Raw genomic sequence first — 26,645 nt, 5'->3', positions numbered from 1 at the left:
CCGAGCATGAAACCTTCCGTATTGCAGAGCCTCGTAGGAGGCAACCATCTTTCTCAGAAGGCGAATGCACTGAGGAGCCGATACCCGGGTTGGTTTCAGGACATCCCGGACCATTGTTTGAATCACCAGCGCTTTCTCCTCCGGCAGAAACACCCTCTGCACTTCCGTGTTGAGAAACATTCCCAGAAAAGACAATCTCCTTGTCGGCTCCATATGAGACTTTGGAAGATTCAGGATCCAACCGTATTCCCTGGGCAGATGAGTCGTGAGAACAATGGACTGCAACAACGTCTCTTAGGACGATGCCTTTATCAGCAGATCATCCAGATATGGGATTATGTTCACCCACTATCTGCGGAGGAGAACCATCATCTCGGCCATCACCTTGGTGAACACCTTCGGTGCTGTGGAGAGGCCGAAAGGCAGTGCCTGAAATTTATAGTGACTGTCTAACAGTGGAAAAGATAAGCCTGGTGTGGCGGCCAAAACGGAATGTGGAGGTACGCATCCTTGATATCCAGGGATACCAGACACTCTCCCTCTTCTAGACCTGAAATCACTGCTCTGAGAGACTCTATTTTGAATATGAACACCCTCAGGTAAGGGTTCAACAATTTCAAGTTCAAAATTGGTCTGACCGAGCCATCCGGTTTCGGTACCACGAAAAGGTTTGAATAATATCCCTTGTTTTGCATATGAAGTGGAACTGGGACAATGACCTGTGACTTTTCCAATTTTAGGATGGCTTCCCGTAGGATAGCCCTGTCTGTCAACAAAGCTGGCAAGCCTGATTTGAAGAATCGGTGAGGCGGGAGATTTTGAAATTCCAGTCTGTACCCCGGGACACAATATCCTGTACCCAGGTATCCAGGCCGGACGACACCCAGACGTGTCTGAAACGTCTGAGTCTCGCAACCACCAGCCCGCCCTCCAGGCTGTGCGGTCCACCGTCATGCTGAGGATTTTGAGGAACCAGAAGCAGGTTTCTGGTCCTGGGAGCCTGCGGGTGCAGGCTTTTTGGATTTTGCACGACCACCTCTAAAGAAAGTGGTAGGATGCTTGGACTTTTTTGCCTTAGCGGTCCAAAAGGACTGCGACACAGCTGAAGAAAATGGTTTCTTCGTAGAAGGTGTAGCAGAGGGAAGGAAAGGTGACTTACCCGCAGTTGCCGTGGAAATCCACGCATCCAACGCTTCCCCAAAAAGAGCCTGACCTGTGTAGGGTAGGTTCTCCACACTTCTCCTGGATTCTGCGTCTGCAGACCATTGGCGTAGCCAGAGTCCCCTGCGAGCTGAGACCAACATGGAAGATATCCATGCAGTCAGCGTACCCAGGTCCTTCATGGATTCCACCATGAACCCCGCAGAATCCTATATGTTACGTAGAAACAATTCAATGTCCCTTCTATCCATTGTATCCAAATCCTTTAGTAATGTGCCTGATCACTTTACTATGGCTTTAGGAATCCATGCACAGGCAATAGTGAGCCTTAACACCACTCCTGAAGCAGTGTATATGGATTTGAGCGTAATGTCAATCTTACGATCAGACAGTTCTTTTAACGCGGTAGATCCAGGGACAGTTAAAACTACCTTTTTAGACAGCCTGGAGACAGATACGTCAACTATGGGTGGGTTTTCCCATTTTTTCATATCCTCCTCAGGAAAGGGAAAAGCAACCAGAACCCTTTTTGGGATCTGGAATTTTTTCTCCGGATTTTCCCAGGATTTTTCAAATATAGCGTTTAATTCTTTTGATGCAGGGAAGGTTAGCGAGGCTTTCTTATTGTCAGTGAAGTAATGCTGCTTTCACATCGCAAAACCTGCTTTTGAAATGGTATTTGAAACGGTTCTTAAAACGGGTCTGAGCAGTTAAACCCCTTTCACATCTCATGTTGTAACCAGTAAATTACCATTTCATTACCGTTTTGGTACCTTTCACACTGAACCCGTTTCACCCATAGAAAACAGTGGTTGTCATTATAAATGGACTTTTCTGGCCCACACATTATTAATAGTTATTAATTAATTCATTATTAATAATTTGGATAGTCGTACGATGGAACCCAGCAGCTTGAAGCATTTTTGCTATGTTTTTATATATGAGGGTATCCTTGACTGTCCCAGTAATTTGGCAGCAGATTTCCTCATCCCCTCTGATCCTAAAGCAGCTCCCTCACCTCTTCATCACTCCAATTAGACATTTTATAATGGCTTTGCAGTCTAAACGTTTATAAAGCCACTCTCACATGTGTCTCTTGTGTTTTCCAAGCTGTTTCCTGGTTGTGGCTGCTGACATCACACATGGAGACAGCCTATGACCTGCTGGGGCTTGCAAATACCGTTTCAGACCCTTTCACACTGCACAATGAAATGGGACTGAAACGGGTAGGACCCTTCTTTTTTACCGTTTCAAAATACAGGTATTTTGAAAACGGTAAATTGAAGGGGACCCTTTCACATCGCAGCTTGACCCGTTTAGGAAGCCAGTTAAAACGGCAAAATACCGGGTACAAGCTGCGGTGTGAAAGGGGTATCAGTCTCCTCAACCTGCTCAGGTGGCGTGTCATTAATGTTTAACACATCTCTAATGGCCTCAATCATGAGCTGCACCCCCTTTGCAAGGGATGCCACCCCCTCAGCACGTCCCCATCACCGTCTGCTGTATCAGAGTCGGTATCCGTGTCATCTTGCATAATCTGGGCAAGTGCACGTTTCTGTGGGAACATACTAGGGGATTTTGCAGGAATAGGAACAGAACTTGACCAAACTGCCATAGACTTCTTTAACACCTGAGTTTCAGTCTCAGTATGAGCTACCCTGGTACAGATCTGAGAGATCATCCCCTTAATAGAGGACAACCACTCAGGCTCATTAATTCGGATCTGAGACAAGGCATTACATTCCTGTGTACATGGAATGGATTCCTCCTGAGAGTAAACATCCTCTGCAGCATATGACACAGAGTGCCTAGACATGGCTATGTGAGACAACAAACACCCACACACACACAGGAAAATGTCAGACACAGTTTCCCTCTAAGAATGCCACAGAGACACAGAGATTGGAGCCAACCCACACACAGCACTTTCTGAGGTAGATATAAACAACTACCTAGCGCTTACTGTGTACCTTAATATACTACACAGTACTTACACAGCCCCCCCCCCCCCCCCTTCTACAACCCTGTGGTACCACACCAGATAGTTGGAGTTGCTTGGAGGGACAGTTCTCCCTGTCAGTGTCTCTGTATAGGATCTGCAGGCAGGAAAATGGCGCTGAACGCTGCTGGGTCTGCACTGAGGAGAAGCTCCACCCTCTGAACATAGTGCTGCTTCCCACTCTTCAATTATTTATACTGGCCTGAGGATTTATGCTGGCAGTGTAACCGAGGTCCCTGACAGGCTTGCTGACCAGTGTAGGGTATAGGTGCTGGCTCAGGGCGCCCCTCACAGCGCCGCACTATGTACCTCTGAGCCTCCAGAGCGCAGTTAATACTGCGCTCCCACCCTGTTGCCGCCATCTTCACACCGGCTCCCCGCTTGCTGAGGGGGCCGGTGACTCACTCGCCACCGGAATCTTCTGGCTCTGTTAGGGGGTGGCAGCAAGCTGCGATAGTGAGCGGTCGCCTGGGGGCGGCTAACGATCATCATCCTCAGGAGCTAATGTCCTGTCAGCGGAGATAGTGGCTCAAAACCCCTCAGGGCGGACACTACTCCCCCCCTAAGTCCTATGAAGCAGGGAGGCTGTTGCCAGCAGCCTCTCTGTGCCTAACTTACTCTTAGAAAAATAATAAAACTAAAGAAGCTCTAGGAGCTCCCCTAGCTGTGACCGGCTCCTCTGGGCACATTTTCTAAACTGAGTCTGGTAGGAGGGGCATAGAAGGAGGAGCTAGCCCACACTCACAAACTCAAAGTGCCAGTGGCTCCTAGTGAACCCGTCTATACCCCATGGTACTAATGTGGACTCCAGCATCCTCTAGGGCGTAAGAGAAAGTCATATTTTCCCTTTGATACCATTTGCAATGTCCCTAACAGAAATATTAAAAAACACTGGTCCAAGTACAGATGGTACACCACTTGTAACCTTTCCCTCTTGAGACTGCACTCTATTTACTACAACCCTGTTTTCTATCCTGCAACCAAGTTCTTATCCATTCAACCATCTTAGAATCCAAACCAATGCTTTTGAGTTTATTTAGCAGTCTGCGATGTGGGACTATGTTAAAAGCCTTACTAAAGTCTAGATATGCTACATCGATGGCCCCTCCTTCATCTAATGTTTTAATCACCCATTCAAAAAAGTCAATAAGATTTGACATAATTTCCCCGCCAGTAAATCCATTTTGTTTGGAACCCTGTAAATTGACAAGGGACCCTGAGATATTCCAAAATTCTCACATTTAATAGTGTTTCCATCAATATCCCTACTACTACTGCAAGGCTCACTAGTGGATAGTTGCATGCCTCTTCCTTGCTTCCAATTGCTGTGCAGTGGGACTACCTGAGCTATTTCCCAGACCTCCGAAATCACTCATGTAGCTAGTGACTAGTCAAATAATTCTGTTAATGGTGCTACCAGCTCCCCTTTAAACTCTAGTGCCCTCTCTTCTGTAAATGTACTTATATCTAACGCATTTTAATAAATGTTCTTAAAAAATAACTGTGGCCCCACCAAACTCCAACCTGCCCCCGGGCAACTACGATGAATTTACGGCCCTGCAGATTATGGATGCATTTTTTTCCTCAGAAGAGTAATTAATATACAGTAGCATCAATTAGATACTGTATAAAATAGTCTTTTAAAATATAAATGTATTACACCATCCATACTGCCCAATATAAGTTAGGGATAATGGTAGAAATGCATGAGTTTCTACATGGATATCTATTAAAAACAAATTAGGGAACTATTTATAAACAATTCAAATGATTTCCAATGCAATACAAAACTTAATACCTCCTTCTTTTCCTTTTTGCTCCCATCTAAGGAGCCATCACTACCAGATTTTTCTTTTTTATCTACCCAGAGCTCAGACTTTTCCACCATAATCCTTAGTCTGTCGAGCTCAGATTTGATCACTTTATAGTTATCAACATCCTGGGCAGAGATGAGCAGTTGAACCTAAAAGATAGAATAGTATACAAAGCACAGTTTAAACTGTATCACAAAAATGCAATATAATTTGCTAAGAATAAAAACACACTAAACCATAGCAATTAATAAGCAACTAATAGAATTGTTCTTGTGGAAATGATATAATGAAAGCAAAGTCTGATAGCCAGGCGTGGGTAGAGGTGTGCTAATATTGAGGAAGCTGTCCAAAAGAGTTCATTTTGGAGGTCAACAACATAAGGAGAATTTATTTTTAGAAAAGCCAATTTTCTTTTCAGATGCAATAAAGATGTTTACATCGCTGGAAGACTGGATGATGATTAAAACTAACAATGTTATTTTGAAGTGCATACAACATACAAATGTCTATGGTACTATAGTTTGTATAAATAATGAGAAGAGAGACATTTTAATTGCCCCCTTAGCCAGCAGAACAGTAAACCTCTGGTGACTGGGTATACAGTTTGTTTGTGAAATTTCCCTTTCATCTTAATATTAAATGCTACATTAGTTTATTTTATTGCTATCAAATGCTTTTATAACATGTACAGAGAGATTTAGATTTGGGTGGGTTAATTTGTTTCTGTGATCAAGTCTGAATTAGGCCCTTAGTCTCTCCTGTACCCATTGTTACAAGTACCTGTTTGAAGGTGTGCAGCACTTCCTGTCGCTGGCTAAAATGCTTGAAAAGGAGCTGCAAGGATCCAGAGATGAGGGATGGGTAGTCATTCATTGTTAGTTGTATGAGGACACGTAGAAACATCCTGCCACCCTCATCATCCACCTCCAGCATAGAATTTTTCCTGTAGCGATAGACATTAATTTGTAGGAGCACCACAGGACCTGGAGCAGACATGTGCAGCAACATCTGCACTACCCTTAGAGCCACAACAACCCTGGTGAACTGTAATACACTTACCCTACACCAAACATAGCTTCTGCTTGTTCCCCAATTCGCTCTAGATTTAAACTAGCATCTGCAAAAGCAAGAACAGCTTTGGGATATTCAAAGCATACATATACTGGTGTATATTTAGGTACAGATTTGATATAGCTGGTTTACTAAAACCTAATTGTATATAATAATAATAATATTACATTGAAAAATGCAACCTATGTTATGAAAAGTAGAGGCTATAGTCGAGTTTACTGAATAAAACATAAAATAATTCCTTAAGCATAGGACTCAGTGAGTAGTTATATGGAATAGCATATTAAGGCATGAGTATATTACATCTGAGAAGGCATTGCAAGAGAGATATGCTAATGGTCATTTATGAACCCTTACATTTTTATTAATTGTGGAAGCCAGTGAAACGTCTATTCATGATATAGAGGCAGGGGCGGATCCAGAAGAAAATGAAAGGGGGGGCACCATGATAGAGGAACGGTAAGTTATATTTACATGCACCTAAGGCACGCGTACTCCCAAATAAGGGGTGTGGTATCAAAGGGGGCGTGGCCTTACAGAATACGTCATCGGGTAATGACTGGCTGTAGGAGTGCATCCTGGTTTATTGCCAATGTTTCACCCTGATGAAAAGGCTGATTGGGCCTTGGAATGTTGGTCACCTGTTCCATTAGTTATGGGAGACTGGAAGGCACCCCAGCACAATATAATTATTAGTTGGTGGTGGCAGGTGCAGCATACCTTGTTTTGGGCACTGTACTGAGACTCAGACTGCAGGACACGAACTGCCCATCTCTGATTAGCAGAAGCAGCCAGCTGGATCTCCAACAAGCAGCATAAGACATCTGCAGGACAGCCCTGTCACAATCACACGGGCCGCCTTCTCAAAGCTGAGGCTAAGTTTGACTGCACCTAGCATGGTAATAAAGGAAGTGGAGGAGGAAGCACTGGGAAACTGTGCGGTGCAGTGAGGGCTAATGAAGCCTTCTGCACCGTCATAAGTAACAGTCTTACTCAATGCTGGCATTTGAACCCCGCGCCTGGGCTGGACTCTGGCCGGCTGGCAGTGGGGGTGGTAGGTTGCGGTGTGAGCAGGAGGAGTACCACACGGACTTCCTGTTAGAGCCGTGGTGGGTCCTAGTGCCTGCCGACTCTTTATCAAATCTGACTGACAGAAATAACAGTAGCTGCTGCTGTTCTCCTTTTGAAAAAAAGTAGAAGTCCGAAACGACAGAGGGAGCACAGGCCCAAGTGCTTTCCCCCCTGGATCCACCTATGTATAGAGGGCCCGATTTGGACAGAATGTAAATTGTGGAGAATAAGTATAAATATTTCCATATGTATACCAAAATGCATCCATACCCAGATATAAACATACAGTATGTTAGACTTGTAACCGCTTATGGCTAGAGATTCAGAATGGGGGCAGGACAGTCTAAGTAGAAAACAGTATTAACATATATGTACAATTGAGAAACATGAACTTTAAATATTGTAATTAAGGGAGTGGCCCAACTGAGATAGTAGGCAGGACATGTTCTTAATTAAGGCCTACAACAGATGGCTATCTTGCACATGGGTTTTTAAATAATCCACATGTAATCATTTAAAAAAGTGGAATATACCCATCAACCTATGTGCTCATGTATGATTGTAACATAAGTAAAAGTAAAAAAAAATATATGCAATTCTTAGTGACTACAACTGATTTATAATTTATATGAAGATATAACAGCATATTAAAAAGTAATACATAGGATGTAATGCTAGAACTATAGGGATTGTGACACCTATTACATATATGTATTTGATTTACTTGAGTTATCAAAGGCAGGAGCTGTCCCATCGGCTGCACTGTCTTGCATGGGGAAAACTTCAACAAATTCTTTCTTGAAGACGGAGAGCAGATACGATATTCTGTAATCCAGTCTTACATTTAGGATGAACTGAGGAGGAAAAACCAAAGAGGCTTGTAAGGATTGGGAGAGCAGATGTACTGTAAGATCTGAAATGTAATGTATGCTTCAATATTTACAGATAATACGCTCTAACCAATCCATGCAGTGCATACTCACTTGAAGGATCTCCAGTATCTTTAGTTTGGTCTCCATCACAGTAATGTTTTCAGTGTCCACGCTCTTCCTCTTAGAAGTACCCTGACTGACTACAGAAGGAATAGGTGATGAAGAACTGAACACGGATGGCTTCCGAGTCAGGACCATTGTAGACATCATCTGACCCATTCCTTGTATAGATCGCCTCACATTTTTTTCTGACAAAATAAAACACACCAAATTGATCCAGAATGTGATCAGTAAAGTCTACACACATTTTTCTTTCTGATAACATTTTTAGAGTTATTCAAGATGCAATGTACTCTGTTATATAGCATTAAACAAGCATTGGCTACTACCATGTACCATACATAGAACAAACTACATCAACAACAGGGTTTGTAATACACAACAATTTCCCAGTGCATTCAGTAGATTTCCATTATATTGAATCTTTTGGCAAATTTGCTACAATACATCACTCTGGGGCTCATGCTGAGGTGCACTCAAGCCCGTATTGTGGACAGAGCTTGCAATTTTTAAGCACTGGAACAACAGAGTAATAAGAGACACAATTCCTTTGTGGGGTACTCTTAGCAAAAATTAATAATAGTTTCTACCTATTAGCATGGCCTACACAAGATATCATGGACAGGGAACTGCCCTATGCTTGCAAAGGCTCACGGGTTACAAAAATAGAAATTATCATTATAGTTGAGGCAAAATTAGTTGAGGCATAATTGTGTGCTCATACCATAATGATACCCACATGGGTCAATAACACAAATAACTTCAGAGCTTAATAATTCAAGGTATCGGTAGGGATTTATGGTAATCATATATTACAGAATACATAAATATATTGTCCTCTATTCACGACACCTAGAGTTTGTATACCCTTAACTCACTGATTCCAGGATGTACCCTTAAATATTTTTTCAGATCAGCACTTGGTAGTACTGGGTTGGGTACGAAATCCCGGCAGTCGGTATTCAAACAGTCAGAAGATCAACAGGAGGATCCCGACGGCCAGAATTCCGACACATCCCGGCAAGTATTTTCTTCCTACCTCTAATCCTAACCCTAACCCACTCCTCCTGCAAGCTAACCCTAACCTCCCCCACCTCCGCAGCCTAACCTTAACACTCCCCCCTAGTGCCTAACCCTAAATCCAACCCTGGAACTTATCTCCGTGATGTGTCGGGATTCTAGCCGTTGGGATCCTGCTGTCAGTCTTCTGACTGTTGGAATCCCAACTGCCGGCATTTTGACTGCATTCCAGTAGTACTAAATCAGTACAGTATACATATTATTGTTATAAATCAGATACAGACTAACAATTACAAAATAATAGTAAATTATAATCACTGCAATTATCTTTTTATGAAATTTACATAATATTCCGTGTAAACCAACCCTGAGAAATATGAGCAGACTGAAGCTGGGTATACATTTATCAATGTGCACCCAGCACGCCATCACGGGCAACAGGACTCGGTATTGGCAAGTGCATACATACTTGCCGATGCCGGCAGCTATGGAGGGGAGGCGGCAGCAGCATGGCTTGCTAGTGACGTCGCCCGTCAGTCCTACATGTAGAACTGAAAGAGGATGTCGCTGATGACACATGGGAGCATGCATCGTCAGCAACATAGTGGTTATACACTAGATGTGCTCGATATGTCGGTCCGATCGGCTGGATCGGACGACATATCGTCCAATGTGTACCCAGCTTAACAATTACACAATAATTGTCAATTATTATCATGGCAATATCATTTTTTGAAATGTGCATAATGGAGGTAATTCAGAGTTGATCGCAGCAGAAAATTTGTTAGAAGTTGGGCTAAACCATGTGCACTGCAGGGGGGGGGGGGGCAGATATAGCATGTGCAGAGAGAGTTAGATTTGGGTGTGGTGAGTTCAATCTGCAATCTAAATTGCAGTGTAAAAATGAAGCAGCCAGTATTTACCCTGCACAGAAACAAAATAACCCACCCAAATCTAACTCTATCTGCAAATGTTATATCTGCCCCCCCCTGCAGTGCACATGGTTTTGCCCAACTGCTAACAAATTTGATGCTGCGATCAACTCTGAATTACCCCCAATATTCTGTGTAAACCTACGTAATATGAAAAAGGAATTAACTGTTTATAACAAATTTTGTAACAAAGTTATTTTAGTAAATAGACAATGTGTCAAATTGGTGTCCACAAATTGTTGAAAGTAGAACAGATTGAATCTCCCATATCCGAAATTCAGAAATCTGAAATATTCCGATATCCGAAATTTATGGAGCGTGACTGAGATAGTGACACCTTTGCTTTCTAATGGTTCAGTGGGCCTAATTCAGACCCTGTCATTGTTGTGCTAAAATCGCTATGAAGCGAGTTATGCACATCTGAGCGTGTGCAGGCGTGTCCAGACTGTTACTGGAGCAGATCGATGTGGCAGCATGACATCACACGCAGCCGCTGCGACCCTTAAACATGGTGGGGAGCCGTCTGCCTTCGAGGGTTACTCGAAACATGCAAAAGCATCGCCACCGCGTGATGCTTTGGTGTGTCTATGGGGGAGGGGGCTGGATCCGTCATGCGGGGCGGACTTACCCTGTGCTGGGCGTCCCCCTATATGTCAAAATATTTGATCGTAGATGTGCATTTTTTTGCATATCTATGATCAAGTCTGAATTAGGCCCTTTGTTAATAAACTTTAGATTTATGTTTCATGCACAAAATTATCAAAAATATTGTATATACAGTAATTACCATATGTATACAATGTATAGGAAACATGAATGCATTTCGTGTTAGACTTGGGTCCCATCCCAAAGAAATCTCATTATGGTATGCAAATATTCCAAAACACAGAAAAAGCTAAAATACTTCCGGTCCCATGCATTTCGGATATGGGAAACTCAACCTGTAATGTGTTATTTTAAATTACAGCAGTGTTATAGTTTCAATAGAGCCACAAGGTGTTTATATATATTAACGTTGGTATTGTAATAAAAAATAAATGGGGCGAGGATCTGCTGTTGGGGGAATCCCCAGTGCTATCCTGACATCCAGTGCAGGATCAGTATATGAGGATAACTCAACAGGGAGTCCATACAGAAATGATAATGGAAAATACAGAGGAGATGGTGAGTTGCTGATAAGTCGGTATGAATATATGACAAATAAACCACAAAGTAAATTCAAATAATACAGGTTTTGGCTTTCTGTAATCCAGACGCGCATTTCGCCTGGTGTAGTTTGTTCAAAGTTATCCAACTAGTGAGAGAAAATCACTTCCTTCTATTGACTGATTTCTTGTGTCCAGAACATGTGACTGCTTCAAGAGCCAATCAGTAGTGACTCTAGGGGAGTATCCTATGTGCTCAGCACCATGGTGATGCAGCTAAGGATATGCCCAATAGACAGGGGATTTCTGCTTATATCCTTTTTACCTATGTTGTCATTGACTGACAGCAATAAGGGGCCAATCGAAGTTGGTCACTGTAGACTGTGGGTGACTGACTGCAAGAGAGGCCAGTTTCCTATGCGCTTTCAGTCATCAGAATGATTGGTGTTAGTACTAGTGAGATAGTATGTTCAGAGCCAATCATGCATACCCAGGTCTGGGTGTGTTGTGGCTATGATTGATTCCAGGGAGTGCCAATCACAAGTGTGCAGCTGACAAGCAATAGCAGACTGGTGGCTGTAAGGTCCAGTCCCGGAAGTCTAGGTCCTGGTGAGCTGTGACTCTTATGTCCAGTGGGTCATGATCCACTGTGAGCTGTGTACAGTATGTCTTAATCTCAAGTGATGGGCAGCTGAAGGAACCAATCACAAGACACAAGCTATAGTAACTAATCAGTTACTCTGAGGGCACAATTATTAATTTTAGCACTGCACATTTCACACACACCTCAGTCACAACTCCACTGTGATAATGTGCTTAACTGGGAGCCAACAGGGCCATGGCACCTAGGCTAAATTACGTGATGGCATGTTGTGAGCATGTAGTCAGAATTTTGTTGTGCATATACAGAGATCATGTTGATTTCAGGACTGGTGCATGTGCGCACTGACGATGATGGCTATCTGACCAAGCATGTGAAGAAGAGCAGTGCATGTGCATGGATATATATAATACCCGCATTTAGTTTCATACAGATCAAAATTCAGAGGACAGCATGTATCCCCACATTGTGGCTACATTTTCCTCAGATATCAGTGAAATTCAGGGTAGAGGCAAACTACAGCATGTTTGGTTTAGACACATGGGGGCTGATTCTGAGTTGAGAGCAAAGGTTAAAAAAAACGCAGCTGTGATACCCCTATACTGGGGCATCACTTCATTAAATGAATGTCCTCCAGCGTTATGACAACCCCTTCCCCCTCTCACATAGAAAGAGACACTGGGGTGCTTTAGGGTCACTGAGAGGACAGCCAGTGGCATGTGACTAGCAGGAATTAGAGCTGGCATGCGCAAGGAGAGAAGAGCATATGACAGCCTGACCCTTAGAGTAGCTGAACAGCAATCAGGCAGCTGCTGGGTCACAGCCAGTCAGTGCGGCTCCTCGGGACAAGGTAGGGCAGAGATGGCTACCAGCAGCTGAGAGGAGTGCGGAGAAACCGTGGTAACCGACGCAGCTGAAGTTGTAAGGGAGCCATCAGGCGGCAAGGAGGGGGTTACCTGATGTGACTGAGGGAGCTGGAAGCCTGGATCTATACTGATCATGTTTTGTGCTCCTGCGCTCCAAATGCTTAGTGGTGAGGAGAAAAAGGCTTACCCGCCCCTCAGTCTAGCGAGTCTGCACTCATTGGTCAAATGCCCAGATTAGAGGCAGTGCCAGGGAAAAGAAGGATTTTGGAAGCAGCAGCAAGCCCCAGAAGTGTCCACCCTAAAACTGACTGACAGGAGGAGCAGTGGCCTGATTCAAAGCAGCTGGGAGCTGTTGCAAAGCCCAGAGGGCTAATATAAAAAGTTGCATGGAAGTGAGTACAGCAACTCCTAACCTTCACACACCTCCCTCACCTACCTGCAAGGGAAATAACTTTAAGCACATAGGGAGAAGCCATACTGTGACCCTGCTAACAATGACTACATGTCAGGGTATGATTATATAACCTGTGTAAGTCATGGAGAGAGAAAATGAAGATACAATCCTTTTTACTAGACTCTCCACTAAAGTATAGTCAGTTAGTTGCAGTTAGCAATGGACACTACTAGATCTGTGAGGGAGAGATTCTGTTCTCTCTCTGACATAGGGCTACTAAGTAAGCTGTAACATTAAATACTGGACACATACAGTGGGAGATTACTTTATAATAAAGATGTGCATGCAGCTTTTACTTATTAAAATGATATGAAGCATGCCTATATTCTGTGTGCGGCTATGGCTGTATCTGCATATAAAATGCTTTGCAGCAGTCTTTTCATATAAAACACTGTAACATAGCATTTCGTATGCAGATACAGCCACTTGCTCTTTTTTATTTGCTCCCAAAACATTGCGATTAGGCACCTTCCAAGCTACCATACATGGCATACTATGATTTATTAATTACACATTTTTTAACATAAGCAGTGTGTCGCAGATTAAAGAAAATTGGTGTAATCTATGTGCCAAGTGACACAGGCTCATTCCAACTGTATGCCTAAAATAAATGTGCTGCAAGTCTACATTATACATAGTACAGGTTGAGTCTCCCTTATCCAAAATGCTTGGGACCAGAGGTATTTTGGATATCGGATTTTTCCGTATTTTGGAATAATTGCATACCATAATGAGATATCATGGCGATGGGACCTAAATCTAAGCACAGAATGCATTTATGTTTCATATACACCTTATACACACAGCCTGAAGGTCATTTTAGCCAATATTTTTAATAACTTTGTGCATTAAACAAAGTGTGTCTACATTCACACAATTCATTTATGTTTCATATACACCTTATACACACAGCCTGAAGGTCATTTAATACAATATTTTTAATAACTCTGTGTATTAAACAAAGTTTGTGTACATTGAGCCATCAGAAAACAAAGATTTCACTATCTCACTCTCACTCAAAAAAGTCCGTATTTCGGAATACTCCGTATTTCGGAATATATGGATATGGGATACTCAACCTGTACCAGCATTTGCTATGTTGCAGTGCTGCCCATTGTTTTGTGATGAAGCAGACATGTCTTACAGTTTACAATAGGCCATACATTCCTGACAAGAAAACCCCCCACCATCCATAGAGTAAATATTACTTCTAGGAATACATGAATGGAGAAAATAGCAATAAAGTCCTATTGACCAGTTCCTTGCTTACCTGATGAGTCTTCACTGTACATAGCATGCAGCAACATCGCCTGTGGATTATGGACACAATCTATAATCCCTAGAAGAGTACGTGTGAGTCGTAGAAGTTCACTGAAGCTGTAGAACCCAAAATATATGAGATGACGTGCCAGGCTGACCACCTACAAAATTTAAGTCATCACGTCATCAATTTTCTATTATGTCTATACAATTTTAGGAATTCAGTGATCTTAAACAGATATATCTTCCTCAACCTCTACTGTGACAACATACATTTTTTATTTATAGACGTGTAGAGTAGATACATTATGACTGTGGCAGAGCATACTAATACCCTATCAGATGGCACTACTATAGTGGAGGATGGAGCTGGTTGTGAACATCTATTGTATGAGTATACTGTGCAAACTATTGTTCACATAAAGTTTCTAGACAAAGTCACTATATAAATGGGAGAAAGCATAGAAAGAAGAACTTCTGCATTTCATGTTCTATTTATATCACCTCAAATGTTAGTTTGTTCTTTTCCTCATTGGCAAATGGCATAGATTCACTGACAACAGTGTTCAGGTAATCTTCCACAAATTCCATTGTGTTTGTGAATTTATTTTTCTTATCATCTCTTGAATCATTCACGTTGGAGTCATAGCTGTGTATACAACACAAAAAAGAAAAAGTGTGGATGAAGAAAAATCAAAAACATAATCACAAATATGGTAGCAAAATATTAATTGCTACCTCATACAGGTGGAATTCAATTTGCCACATAATTTACCGAGGCTAACTGATCCCCGGGATTTATTCAACACATGGAACTAGGAAATTATCCTGGATCCTATGTGTTTTAGCCCCAATTTTTTTTTCAGATGAAAAAACCAGCTGCAATTGAATTTCCTGATAAAACAATTGGGCAAATAATCGCGCCCCCAATACGGTTTTATGGAATTTGCTTTTAAATTGCACGTGTATGCTGTAGGCCCAAAATCAATGCCATGTTGGAATTTTTGATGATCGTAAATCTTAAATTAAGTAGTAATAAAATGTTAATTTTGCATGGGTTTTATGTAATCTTGAAATGCTAAGTTATCTAAACATATCACACTATAATAATGAAATGAACATTCACGCTAAACCTCTTGAATTTAGAATACAACCAACTGGAGAATTCTGCAATCAGGCATTTGACATTTCGACATGACCGAACACTATAAGACTTTATCATAGTAAACCATATGCTGAGGTGTTTTAACTAGAGATGAGTGGGTTCGGTTTAACTCGGATCTCAAAATGGCATGATATTGGCTCACGGATGTCACGTGTTTTGGATAGCCAATAAGAAAAATCCAGATAAAACCGAACTGGCGTTAATTCTGGCGTTATATCCGAACCCGCTCATCTCTAGTTTTAACCAGTGAGTTCTTTGAATTGCCATAATCTTCTTTTACCTACAAAAATTCTCTTATACAATATCCCTAAAGAAGAATACAGATTTATGGAACACAGATTTATGGAACATCAAGTTAAACAAATTACAGGATTATTAGATATTCAATTTATATTCTGTTTTAAACTTTTAGAATTTTTTGCAAAGTTCTGCTAAGACTTTCACATTACATGTTTTGAAATATTTTCCATGGATTTAGGCCCATAAAATTGTCATAACTATTCATAAAAAACATATAATGAGATGCCCTTACTCCTTGATGGTGATGCTTGAGGGGATTTCAGTCCAAAGACGGGCGTACTTGACTGGAGTAACTAGCTCTTGAGGATCCCTGTCAACATGGACATGTAACATGAGGTGACAGAAAGAGGCTCTGATCTCAAAGGGAAGCATTTCATCAGCCATGCAGAGGAAGATGAGATCAACGCTCAACTGCTTTGAAATTTCATGTATAGCCAGGTATTGACGGTCTAGGCACATTCGTGCAAACAGCTTCAGCTGATATCTGTGGAATGTTCATGGAAAAGACACAGTTAAGTGCACAAGAATAAAAGGCACACAGTATGATATATACAGTATATGGTCTGAATAAGAAATAGAGATAGCAAATAATAAGATTTTACTTACCGATAAATCTATTTCTCGTAGTCCGTAGTGGATGCTGGGACTCCGTAAGGACCATGGGGAATAGCGGCTCCGCAGGAGACAGGGCACAAAATAAAAGCTTAAGGATCAGGTGGTGTGCACTGGCTCCTCCCCCTATGACCCTCCTCCAAGCCTCAGTTAGGATACTGTGCCCGGACGAGCGTACATAATAAGGAAGGATATTGAATCCCGGGTAAGACTCATACCAGCCACACCAATCACACCGTACAACTTGTGATCTGAACCCAGTTAACAGTATGATAAACGCAAAGGAGCCTCTGAAAAGATGGCTCACAACAATAATAACCCGAATCTTTGTAACAATAACTATATACAAGTATTGCAGACAATCCGCACTAGGGATGGGCGCCCAGCATCCACTACGGACTACGAGAAATAGATTTATCGGTAAGTAAAATCTTATTTTCTCTGACGTCCTAGTGGATGCTGGGACTCCGTAAGGACCATGGGGATTATACCAAAGCTCCCAAACGGGCGGGAGAGTGCGGATGACTCTGCAGCACCGAATGAGAGAACTCCAGGTCCTCCTCAGCCAGGGTATCAAATTTGTAGAATTTAGCAAACGTGTTTGCCCCTGACCAAGTAGCTGCTCGGCAAAGTTGTAAAGCCGAGACCCCTCGGGCAGCCGCCCAAGATGAGCCCACTTTCCTTGTGGAATGGGCTTTTACTGATTTTGGCTGTGGCAATCCTGCCACAGAATGTGCAAGCTGAATTGTACTACAAATCCAACGAGCAATCGTCTGCTTAGAAGCAGGAGCACCCAGCTTGTTGGGTGCATACAGGATAAACAGCGAGTCAGATTTTCTGACTCCAGCCGTCCTGGAAACATATATTTTCAAGGCCCTGACAACGTCAAGCAACTTAGAGTCCTCTAAGTCCCTGGTAGCCGCAGGTACCACAATAGGTTGGTTCATGTGAAATGCAGAAACCACCTTAGGTAGAAATTGAGGACGAGTCCTCAATTCCGCCCTGTCAGAATGAAAAATTAAGTAAGGGCTTTTATATGATAAAGCCGCCAATTCTGACACACGCCTGGCTGAAGCCAAGGCTAACAGCATCGACACCTTCCATGTGAGATATTTTAAGTCCACAGTGGAAAGTGGTTCAAACCAATGTGACTTTAGAAAACTCAACACCACATTGAGATCCCAAGGTGCCACTGGAGGCACAAAAGGAGGCTGTATGTGCAGCACCCCTTTTACAAATGTCTGAACTTCAGGTACTGAAGCCAGTTCTTTCTGGAAGAAAATCGACAGGGCCGAAATTTGAACCTTAATGGACCCTAATTTTAGGCCCATAGACAGTCCTGTTTGCAGGAAATGAAGGAAACGACCCAGTTGAAATTCCTCTGTAGGGGCCTTCTTGGCCTCACACCACGCAACATATTTACGCCAAATGCGGTGATAATGTTTTGCAGTTACGTCCTTCCTGGCTTTGACCAGAGTAGGGATGACTTCTTCTGGAATGCCTTTTTCCCTCAGGATCCGGCGTTCAACCGCCATGCCGTCAAACGCAGCCGCGGTAAGTCCTGGAACAGACAAGGCCCCTGCAGTAGCAGGTCTTTTCTTAGAGGTAGAGGCCACGGTTCGTCCGTGAGCATCTCTTGAAGTTCCGGGTACCAAGTCCGTCTTGGCCAATCCGGAACCACGAGTATAGTTCTTACTCCTCTCCTTCTTATGATTCTCAGTACTTTTGGTATGAGAGGCAGAGGAGGGAACACATACACTGACTGGTACACCCACGGCGTTACCAGAGCGTCCACTGCTATTGCCTGAGGGTCCCTTGACCTGGCGCAATATCTGTCCAGTTTTTTGTTTAGACGTGACGCCATCATGTCCACCTTTGGTTTTTCCCAACGGTTTACAATCAGGTGGAAGACTTCTGGGTGAAGTCCCCACTCTCCCGGGTGAAGGTCGTGTCTGCTGAGGAAGTCTGCTTCCCAGTTGTCCACTCCCGGAATGAATGCTGCTGACAGTGCTATCACATGATTTTCCGCCCAGCGAAGAATCCTTGCAGCTTCTGCCATTGCCCTCCTGCTTCTCGTGCCGCCCTGTCTGTTTACGTGGGCGACTGACGTGATGTTGTCCGATTGGATCAACACCGCCTGACCCTGAAGCAGAGGTTTTGCTTGACTTAGGGCATTGTAAATGGCCCTTAGTTCCAGAATGTTTATATGAAGAGACGTTTCCAAGCTTGACCACAGGCCCTGGAAATTCCTTCCCTGTGTGACTGCTCCCCAGCCTCTCAGGCTGGCATCCGTGGTTACCAGGATCCAATCCTGAATGCCAAATCTGCGGCCCTCTAGTAGATGAGCACTCTGCAGCCACCACAGGAGAGACACCCTTGTCCTTGGCGACAGGGTTATCCGCTGATGCATCTGCAGATGCGATCCGGACCATTTGTCCAGTAGATCCCACTGAAATGTTCTTGCATGGAATCTTCCGAATGGAATCGCTTCGTAAGAAGCCACCATTTTCCCCAGGACCCTCGTGCACTGATGCACTGAGACCTGTCCTGGTTTTAGGAGGTTCCTGACTAGCTCGGATAACTCCCTGGCCTTCTCCTCCGGGAGAAACACCTTCTTCTGGACTGTGTCCAGAATCATTCCTAGGAACAGTAGACGTGTCGTTGGAATCAGCTGCGATTTTGGAATATTTAGAATCCACCCGTGCTGACGTAACACTACCTGAGATAGTGCTACTCCGACTTCTAACTGTTCCCTGGATCTTGCCCTTATCAGGAGATCGTCCAAGTAAGGGATAATTAAAATGCCTTTTCTTCGTAGAAGAATCATCATTTCGGCCATTACCTTGGTAAAGACCCGAGGTGCCGTGGACAATCCAAACGGCAGCGTCTGAAACTGATAATGACAGTTTTGTACTACAAACCTGAGGTACCCTTGGTGAGAAGGGTATATCGGGACGTGGAGATAAGCATCTTTGATGTCCAGAGACACCATATAGTCCCCTTCTTCCAGGTTTGCTATCACTGCTCTGAGTGACTCCATCTTGAATTTGAACCTTTTTATGTAAGTGTTCAAGGATTTCAGATTTAAAATTGGTCTCACCGAGCCGTCCGGCTTCGGTACCACAAACAGCGTGGAATAATACCCCTTTCCTTGTTGCAGGAGGGGTACCTTGATTATCACCTGCTGGGAATACAGCTTGTGAATGGCTTCCAAAACTGCCTCCCTGTCGGAGGGAGACTTTGGTAAAGCAGACTTCAGGAAACGACGAGGGGGAAACGCCTCGAATTCCAGTTTGTACCCCTGCGATACTACCTGTAGAATCCAGGGATCCACTTGCGAGTGAGCCCACTGCGCGTTGAAATTCTTGAGACGGGCCCCCACCATATCTGAGTCTGCTTGTAAAGCCCCAGCGTCATGCTGAAGACTTGGCAGAAGCAGGGGAGGGCTTCTGCTCCTGTGAAGCGGCTGCATGGTGCAGTCTTTTTCCTCTTCCTCTGCCCCGGGGCAGAAAAGAGTGGCCTTTTGCTCGCTTGTACTTATGGGAACGAAAGGACTGAGTTTGAAAAGACGGTGTCTTTTTCTGCTGATGTGGAGTGACCTGGGGTAAAAAGGTGGATTTTCCAGCCGTTGCCGTGGCCACCAGGTCCGATAGACCAGCCCCAAATAACTCCTCCCCTTTATACGGCAATACTTCCATGTGCCGTTTGGAATCCGCATCCCCTGACCACTGTCGCGTCCATAACGCTCTTCTGGCAGAGATGGACATAGCACTTACTCTTGATGCCAGGGTGCAAATATCCCTCTGTGCATCACGCATATATAGTAATGCATCCTTTAAATGTTCTATAGTTAACAAAATATTGTCCCTATCCAGGGTATCAATATTCTCGGTCAGGGAATCCGACCATGCGACTCCAGCACTGCACATCCAGGCTGAGGCGATTGCTGGTCGCAGTATAACACCAGTATGTGTGTATATACTTTTTAGGATATTTTCCAGCCTTCTATCAGCTGGTTCTTTTAGGGTAGCCGTATCAGGAGACGGTAACGCTACTTGTTTTGATAAACGTGTGAGCGCCTTATCTACCCTAGGGGGTGTTTCCCAACGCGCCCTAACCTCTGGCGGGAAAGGATATAATGCTAATAATTTTTTAGAAATTAGCTGTTTTTTATCGGGGGAAACCCACGCTTTTTCACACACCTCATTTATTTCCTCTGACTCAGGAAAAAATATTGGTAGTTTTTTCTCACCCCACATAATACCCTTCTTTGTGGTACTTGTAGTGTCAGAAAGGTTCAATGCCTCTTTCATTGCCGTGATCATGTAACGTGTGGCCCTACTGGACATTACGTTTGTCTCGTCACCGTCGACACTAGACTCAGTATCTGTGTCAGGGTCTGTGTCGACCCACTGAGGTAACGGGCGTTTTAGCGCCCCTGACGGTGTCTGAGACGCCTGGACAGGCACTAATTGATTTGCCGGCTGTCTCATGTCGTCAACAGTTTTTTGCAAATTGCTGACATTATCACTTAATTGTTTAAATACAATCATCCAGTCAGGTGTCGACTCCCTAGGGGGTGACATCACCAACACAGGCAACTGCTCCGCCTCCACATAATTTTCCTCCTCATACATGTCGACACACGCGTACCGACACACAGCACACACACCGGGAATGCTCTGATAGAGGACAGGACCCCACTTAGCCCTTTGGAGAGACAGAGGGAGAGTCTGCCAGCACACACCCAGCGCTATATATATATATACAGGGATAACCTTATATAAGTGTTATTCCCTTATAGCTGCTGTTATTATCGTTATTTGCTGCCAAAAATGCCCCCCCTTCTCTTTTTTACCCTGATTCTGAAGCAGGACTGCAGGGGAGAGTCAGGGAGCCGTCCTTCCAGCGGAGCTGTGAGGGAAAATGGCGCTTGTGTGCTGAGGAGATAGGCTCCGCCCCTTCACGACGTCCTTATCTCCCGCTTTTTTGTGTAAAATGGCAGGGGATTAAAATACATCCATATAGCCCAGGAGCTATATGTGATGTATTCTGTTTTGCCACCTAAGGTATTCTGTTATATTGCGTCTCAGGGCGCTCCCCCCCCAGCGCCCTGCACCCTCAGTGACCGGAGTGTGAAGTGTGCTGAGAGCAATGGCGCACAGCTGCGGTGCTGTGCGCTACCTTAGTCTGAAGACAGGATGTCTTCTGCCGCCGATTTCACCGGACCTCTTCGTCTCTTCTGGCTCTGTAAGGGGGACGGCGGCGCGGCTCCGGTGACCCATCCAGGCTGAACCTGTGATCGTCCCTCTGGAGCTAGTGTCCAGTAGCCTAAGAAACCCGATCCACTCTGCACTCAGGTGAGTCCGTTTCTTCTCCCCTTAGTCCCACGATGCAGTGAGCCTGTTGCCAGCAGGACTCACTGAAAATAAAAAAACCTAACTAAACTTTTATTCTAAGCAGCTCAGGAGAGCCACCTAGATTGCACCCTTCTCGGCCGGGCACAAAAATCTAACTGAGGCTTGGAGGAGGGTCATAGGGGGAGGAGCCAGTGCACACCACCTGATCCTTAAGCTTTTATTTTGTGCCCTGTCTCCTGCGGAGCCGCTATTCCCCATGGTCCTTACGGAGTCCCAGCATCCACTAGGACGTCAGAGAAAAGTAAGCACTGTAGAAATGGCAGAATCAGAAAGCTTATTCAGTGAAGGTAAAGCTATAGAGGAAACTGGATGAATGAGGCCCTAAAGAAGTATAACTAGAAAGTAAGAGAAAGGAGGAATCATTTGTGAGGAATAGGGAATGTTTATACTTGCCAATCAATATACCTACAGTACCTGGAGCCTTCCCAGTGTGTCCCAGCATACCTACACATACCTATAGTATTTCAGTATATTCTCATCGTGTACATTCCCAGCCCGCGCTTCCTGCGATAACTGCCGGATGCTCTTCTCAAGTGTGTCATTGTTTTTGTCTAACCAGATTAGCCACACCTCCTCTTCGCAGTAATCAATACTCATATAGTCCGCGGACTGGGACATCTCTTTTACTGGTCTTAGCCTGCAAATATTACACAATTAAAAATGTTAACGATCACAATGTATATTACCAAATTATTATGTATGTTAAGAGCAATAACATTGAAATTGAAAGTAGCCGCACGGCGGCCGCGGGGAGACGTGGGTCCCGGCTGTTGCCTGGTGACCAGGACGCTGTGTCTCTTTCGGATGATAGGGCCGCTGGTCCCTGCCTGGCGCCTAGCAACAGGCTGGTGTCGGGTGCTCTGCATGTTGGGAACTGCTAGATACCTGGCAACAGGGACGCCAGAGGCAGAGAGCATTCCCTATTGCCAGGTGATTAGTATATGTGAGGGACATGCAACAGCACAGCTGCACAAAGATTATCATTATCTTCACCCAGCAGGTGATTGGTGCAGCACCATTTATATTTCCTTCCTGGTCACCCCCAAAATGCTGGTTCTAGTTCCTGCTTCTTTTGAGTAACTGCCAGCCCTGTGAACTCTCGTACTAGAGAATCTTTGCTAGACCCAGTCCTGTCTGGATCCTGTCTGCCTAGCATCAGGTGTAGTGTGGTTTCCTCCACAGAGTATTTGTTCTTTGTCTTGTCTTTCTCTTTGGTTTTTCTGCTACTGTCCATTAGCATAGTTATTTGCATTCAGCTGCTTCATGCATAAACACCACATTTACCTCTATTACCACAGCCCCATTTCATTACAGTGTCTCTCCCTGGCCTCTTCCATCTTTCTACATTGTCTCAGCTCTGTTAGTCTGCCCTCATACCCATTCCTATTACCAGTCTTTCTCTTCTTGGACCAGATGTACTAAGCTTGAAAAGTGATAAATATCACTGTGATAAAGCACCAGCCAATCGGCTCCTATCTGTCATTTTTCAAACACAGCCTGTTACATGGCAGTTAGGAGCTGATTGGCTGGTGCTTTATCACAGTGATATTTATCACCTTTCAGGCTTAGTACATCTCCCCCCTTGTCTTTTCTACCGACAGATAACTCTGTTCATCTTGGGGATAAACTTGTACTGTCGCCAGTGGTAGAAGTCCTGGTGGGCATCCCAGTACTGGTAGGCGCATAAAGCCTTAAGGGAAAAGCGGCTCTTATAGGCAAGAAGACCTGCTGGTGCACTCTACGAGTCTTACACCCAGGTGTCTGTGGTTATTGTCCTGAAGAGCCAAGGTTATTTGTCCAAAAGACCATCAACTTTCCAAGTCCGCCCGTCATCATCAGTCACCCCAGTCTCCACGCCAGTCTACCCAGGTACTTTGCTCAAATGATAACAGAAATACCTGGCATTTTATATGAGAGTAAAGATGATGTACTCCAAACCAGTGTTAGGTGTAAATCAGTTTCAAAACAGATGTCATGCACACCATACAAAGGCCAGGATGTAATGGGAGCCGATAATGCCGCCCAGGAAATCATCACACCACATCGGATGTTATAAATGTGCGTCTATTTCCCGGAACTCGGCCAATGTAATGGCGTGCATCTATTTCCCGGCTTTTGCAGATCGGATCCGAGTTGTCACGGTATTTATACTAGAAAACGTCCAATATTTTTGGACCAACCAGAATGCGTCTTATAGTATAGGAGGACCACAATGTCAGAAAAAGTCACCCACTGACCCCCAAAAGTCTTATGATGAAAGCATTACACGTCCTAAATAAACCCCAGCCCTTCAGGATTATGCTGATTTAAATTATATGCAACATGGCTATTTTCTGTGTGTAATTGCGACTGTATCAGCATACCTAATTATGTTACAGTGTTTGGCTGGAAAACACTGTAGCATAACATTTTGTATGCAGATGCAGTTGCTATTCATTTAAATGACCATAAGTGTATTCCAGCCAAACACTGTAACATAATTAGGTATGCTGATACAGTCGCAATTACAAACAGAATATAGCCATGCCGCATAACATTTAAATTACCATAAGATGCTTGTGCATACAAATACACCTCTTTGTGTATCAAACGCATTTTCCTGTGCAAAATGTGCAAAAATGACATGGATACTACACAGACTACTTTTAGAGATCAAAGTTTTGGTTGTTTTTTTTTTTGTCAAAATGTATTGCAAAAGTGTTTATTGGAAATGTGCTTGTATAAAAAAAATAAGATTTTACTCACCGGTAAATCTATTTCTCGTAGTCCGTAGTGGATGCTGGGAACTCCGTAAGGACCATGGGGAATAGACGGGCTCCGCAGGAGACTGGGCACTCTATAAGAAAGATTTGGTACTATCTGGTGTGCACTGGCTCCTCCCTCTATGCCCCTCCTCCAGACCTCAGTTAGGATACTGTGCCCGGAAGAGCTGACACAATAAGGAAGGATTTTGAATCCCGGGTAAGACTCATACCAGCCACACCAATCACACCGTATAACTCGTGATATTATACCCAGTTAGCAGTATGAAATATAACTGAGCCTCTCAACAGATGGCTCCACAATAACCCTTTAGTTAGGCAATAACTATAAACAAGTATTGCAGACAATCCGCACTTGGGATGGGCGCCCAGCATCCACTACGGACTACGAGAAATAGATTTACCGGTGAGTAAAATCTTATTTTCTCTGACGTCCTAGTGGATGCTGGGAACTCCGTAAGGACCATGGGGATTATACCAAAGCTCCCAAACGGGCGGGAGAGTGCGGATGACTCTGCAGCACCGAATGAGAGAACTCAAGGTCCTCCTCAGCCAGGGTATCAAATTTGTAGAATTTAGCAAACGTGTTTGCCCCTGACCAAGTTGTAGCTCGGCAAAGTTGTAAAGCCGAGACCCCTCGGGCAGCTGCCCAAGATGAGCCCACCTTCCTCGTGGAATGGGCTTTTACTGATTTAGGATGCGGCAATCCAGCCGCAGAATGCTCCAGCTGAATTGTGCTACAAATTCAGCGAGCAATAGTCTGCTTAGAAGCAGGAGCACCTATTTTGTTGGGTGCCTACAGGATAAGAAGCGAGTCAGTTTTCCTGACTCCAGCCGTCCTGGAAATATAATTTTAAGGCCCTGACTACGTCCAGTAACTTGGAATCTTCCAAGTCCCTAGTAGCCGCAGGCACTACAATAGGTTGGTTCAAGTGAAAAGCTGATACCACCTTAGGGAGAAACTGGGGACGAGTCCTCAATTCTGCCCTATCCATATGGAAAATCAGATAAGGGCTTTTACATGACAAAGCCGCCAATTCTGACACACGCCTGGCCGAAGCCAAGGCCAATAACATGACCACTTTCCACGTGAGATATTTCAGATCCACAGTTTTAAGTGGCTCAAACCAATGTGATTTCAGGAAACTCAACACCACGTTGAGATCCCACAGTGCCACAGGAGGCACAAAGGGGGGCTGAATATGTAGCACTCCCTTTACAAAAGTCTGAACTTCAGGCAGTGAAGCCAGTTCTTTCTGGAAGAAAATCGACAGAGCCGAAATCTGGACTTTAATGGAACCCAATTTTAGGCCCATAGTCACTCCCGACTGTAGGAAGTGCAGAAAACGACCCAGCTGAAATTCCTCTGTTGGGGCCTTCCTGGCCTCACACCACGCAACCAATTTTCGCCAAATACGGTGATAATGGTTTGCGGTTACTACTTTCCTGTCTTTTATCAGCGTAGGAATGACTTACTCCGGAATGCCCTTATGCTTTAGGATCCGGAATTCAACCGCCATGCCGTCCAACGCAGCCGCGGTAAGTCTTGGAACAGACAGGGCCCCCGCTGTAGTAGATCCTGTCTGAGCGGTAGAGGCCATGGGTCCTCTGATATTATTTCTGTAAGTTCTGGGTACCAAGCTCTTCTTGGCCCATCCGGAACCACGAGTATCGTTCTTCCTCCTCGTTTTCTTATTATTCTCAGTACCTTTGGTCTGAGAGGCAGAGGAGGGAACACATAAACCGACTGGTACACCCACGGTGTCACTAGAGCGTCCACAACTATCGCCTGAGGGTCCCTTGACCTGGCGCAATATCTCTTTTGTTGAGGCGGGACGCCATCATGTCCACCTGTGGCCTTTCCCAACGGTTTACCAACAGTAGGAAGACTTCTGGATGAAGTCCCCACTCTCCCGGGTGTAGGTCGTGTCTGCTGAGGAAGTCTGCTTCCCAGTTGTCCACTCCCGGAATGAACACTGCTGACAGTGCTAAGACGTGAT

The 26,645-nt window shown here is 44.2% G+C and overlaps 1 protein-coding gene across 1 annotated transcript in view; it reads right to left on the bottom strand.

Annotated features, from left to right (window-relative positions):
• The window catches only part of ITPR3 (inositol 1,4,5-trisphosphate receptor type 3), a 418,536-nt gene that overhangs the window by 221,412 nt on the left and 170,479 nt on the right, over positions 1-26,645 (bottom strand). The window contains exons 18-26 of the mRNA XM_063954848.1: positions 22,338-22,520; positions 16,084-16,335; positions 14,891-15,035; positions 14,397-14,547; positions 8,100-8,296; positions 7,841-7,970; positions 6,034-6,091; positions 5,755-5,917; positions 4,959-5,123 (exon numbers count right to left, since the gene is read on the bottom strand). Of these exons, the coding sequence (XP_063810918.1) occupies positions 4,959-5,123; positions 5,755-5,917; positions 6,034-6,091; positions 7,841-7,970; positions 8,100-8,296; positions 14,397-14,547; positions 14,891-15,035; positions 16,084-16,335; positions 22,338-22,520 (1,444 nt within the window). The remainder of the gene's footprint in view (positions 1-4,958; positions 5,124-5,754; positions 5,918-6,033; positions 6,092-7,840; positions 7,971-8,099; positions 8,297-14,396; positions 14,548-14,890; positions 15,036-16,083; positions 16,336-22,337; positions 22,521-26,645) is intronic.

This window comes from Pseudophryne corroboree, chromosome 2 (genome assembly GCF_028390025.1).
Source record: "Pseudophryne corroboree isolate aPseCor3 chromosome 2, aPseCor3.hap2, whole genome shotgun sequence".
In the NCBI taxonomy this organism is placed as follows: Eukaryota; Metazoa; Chordata; class Amphibia; order Anura; family Myobatrachidae; genus Pseudophryne; species Pseudophryne corroboree.
This window is presented reverse-complemented; position numbering and strand designations above follow the sequence as displayed.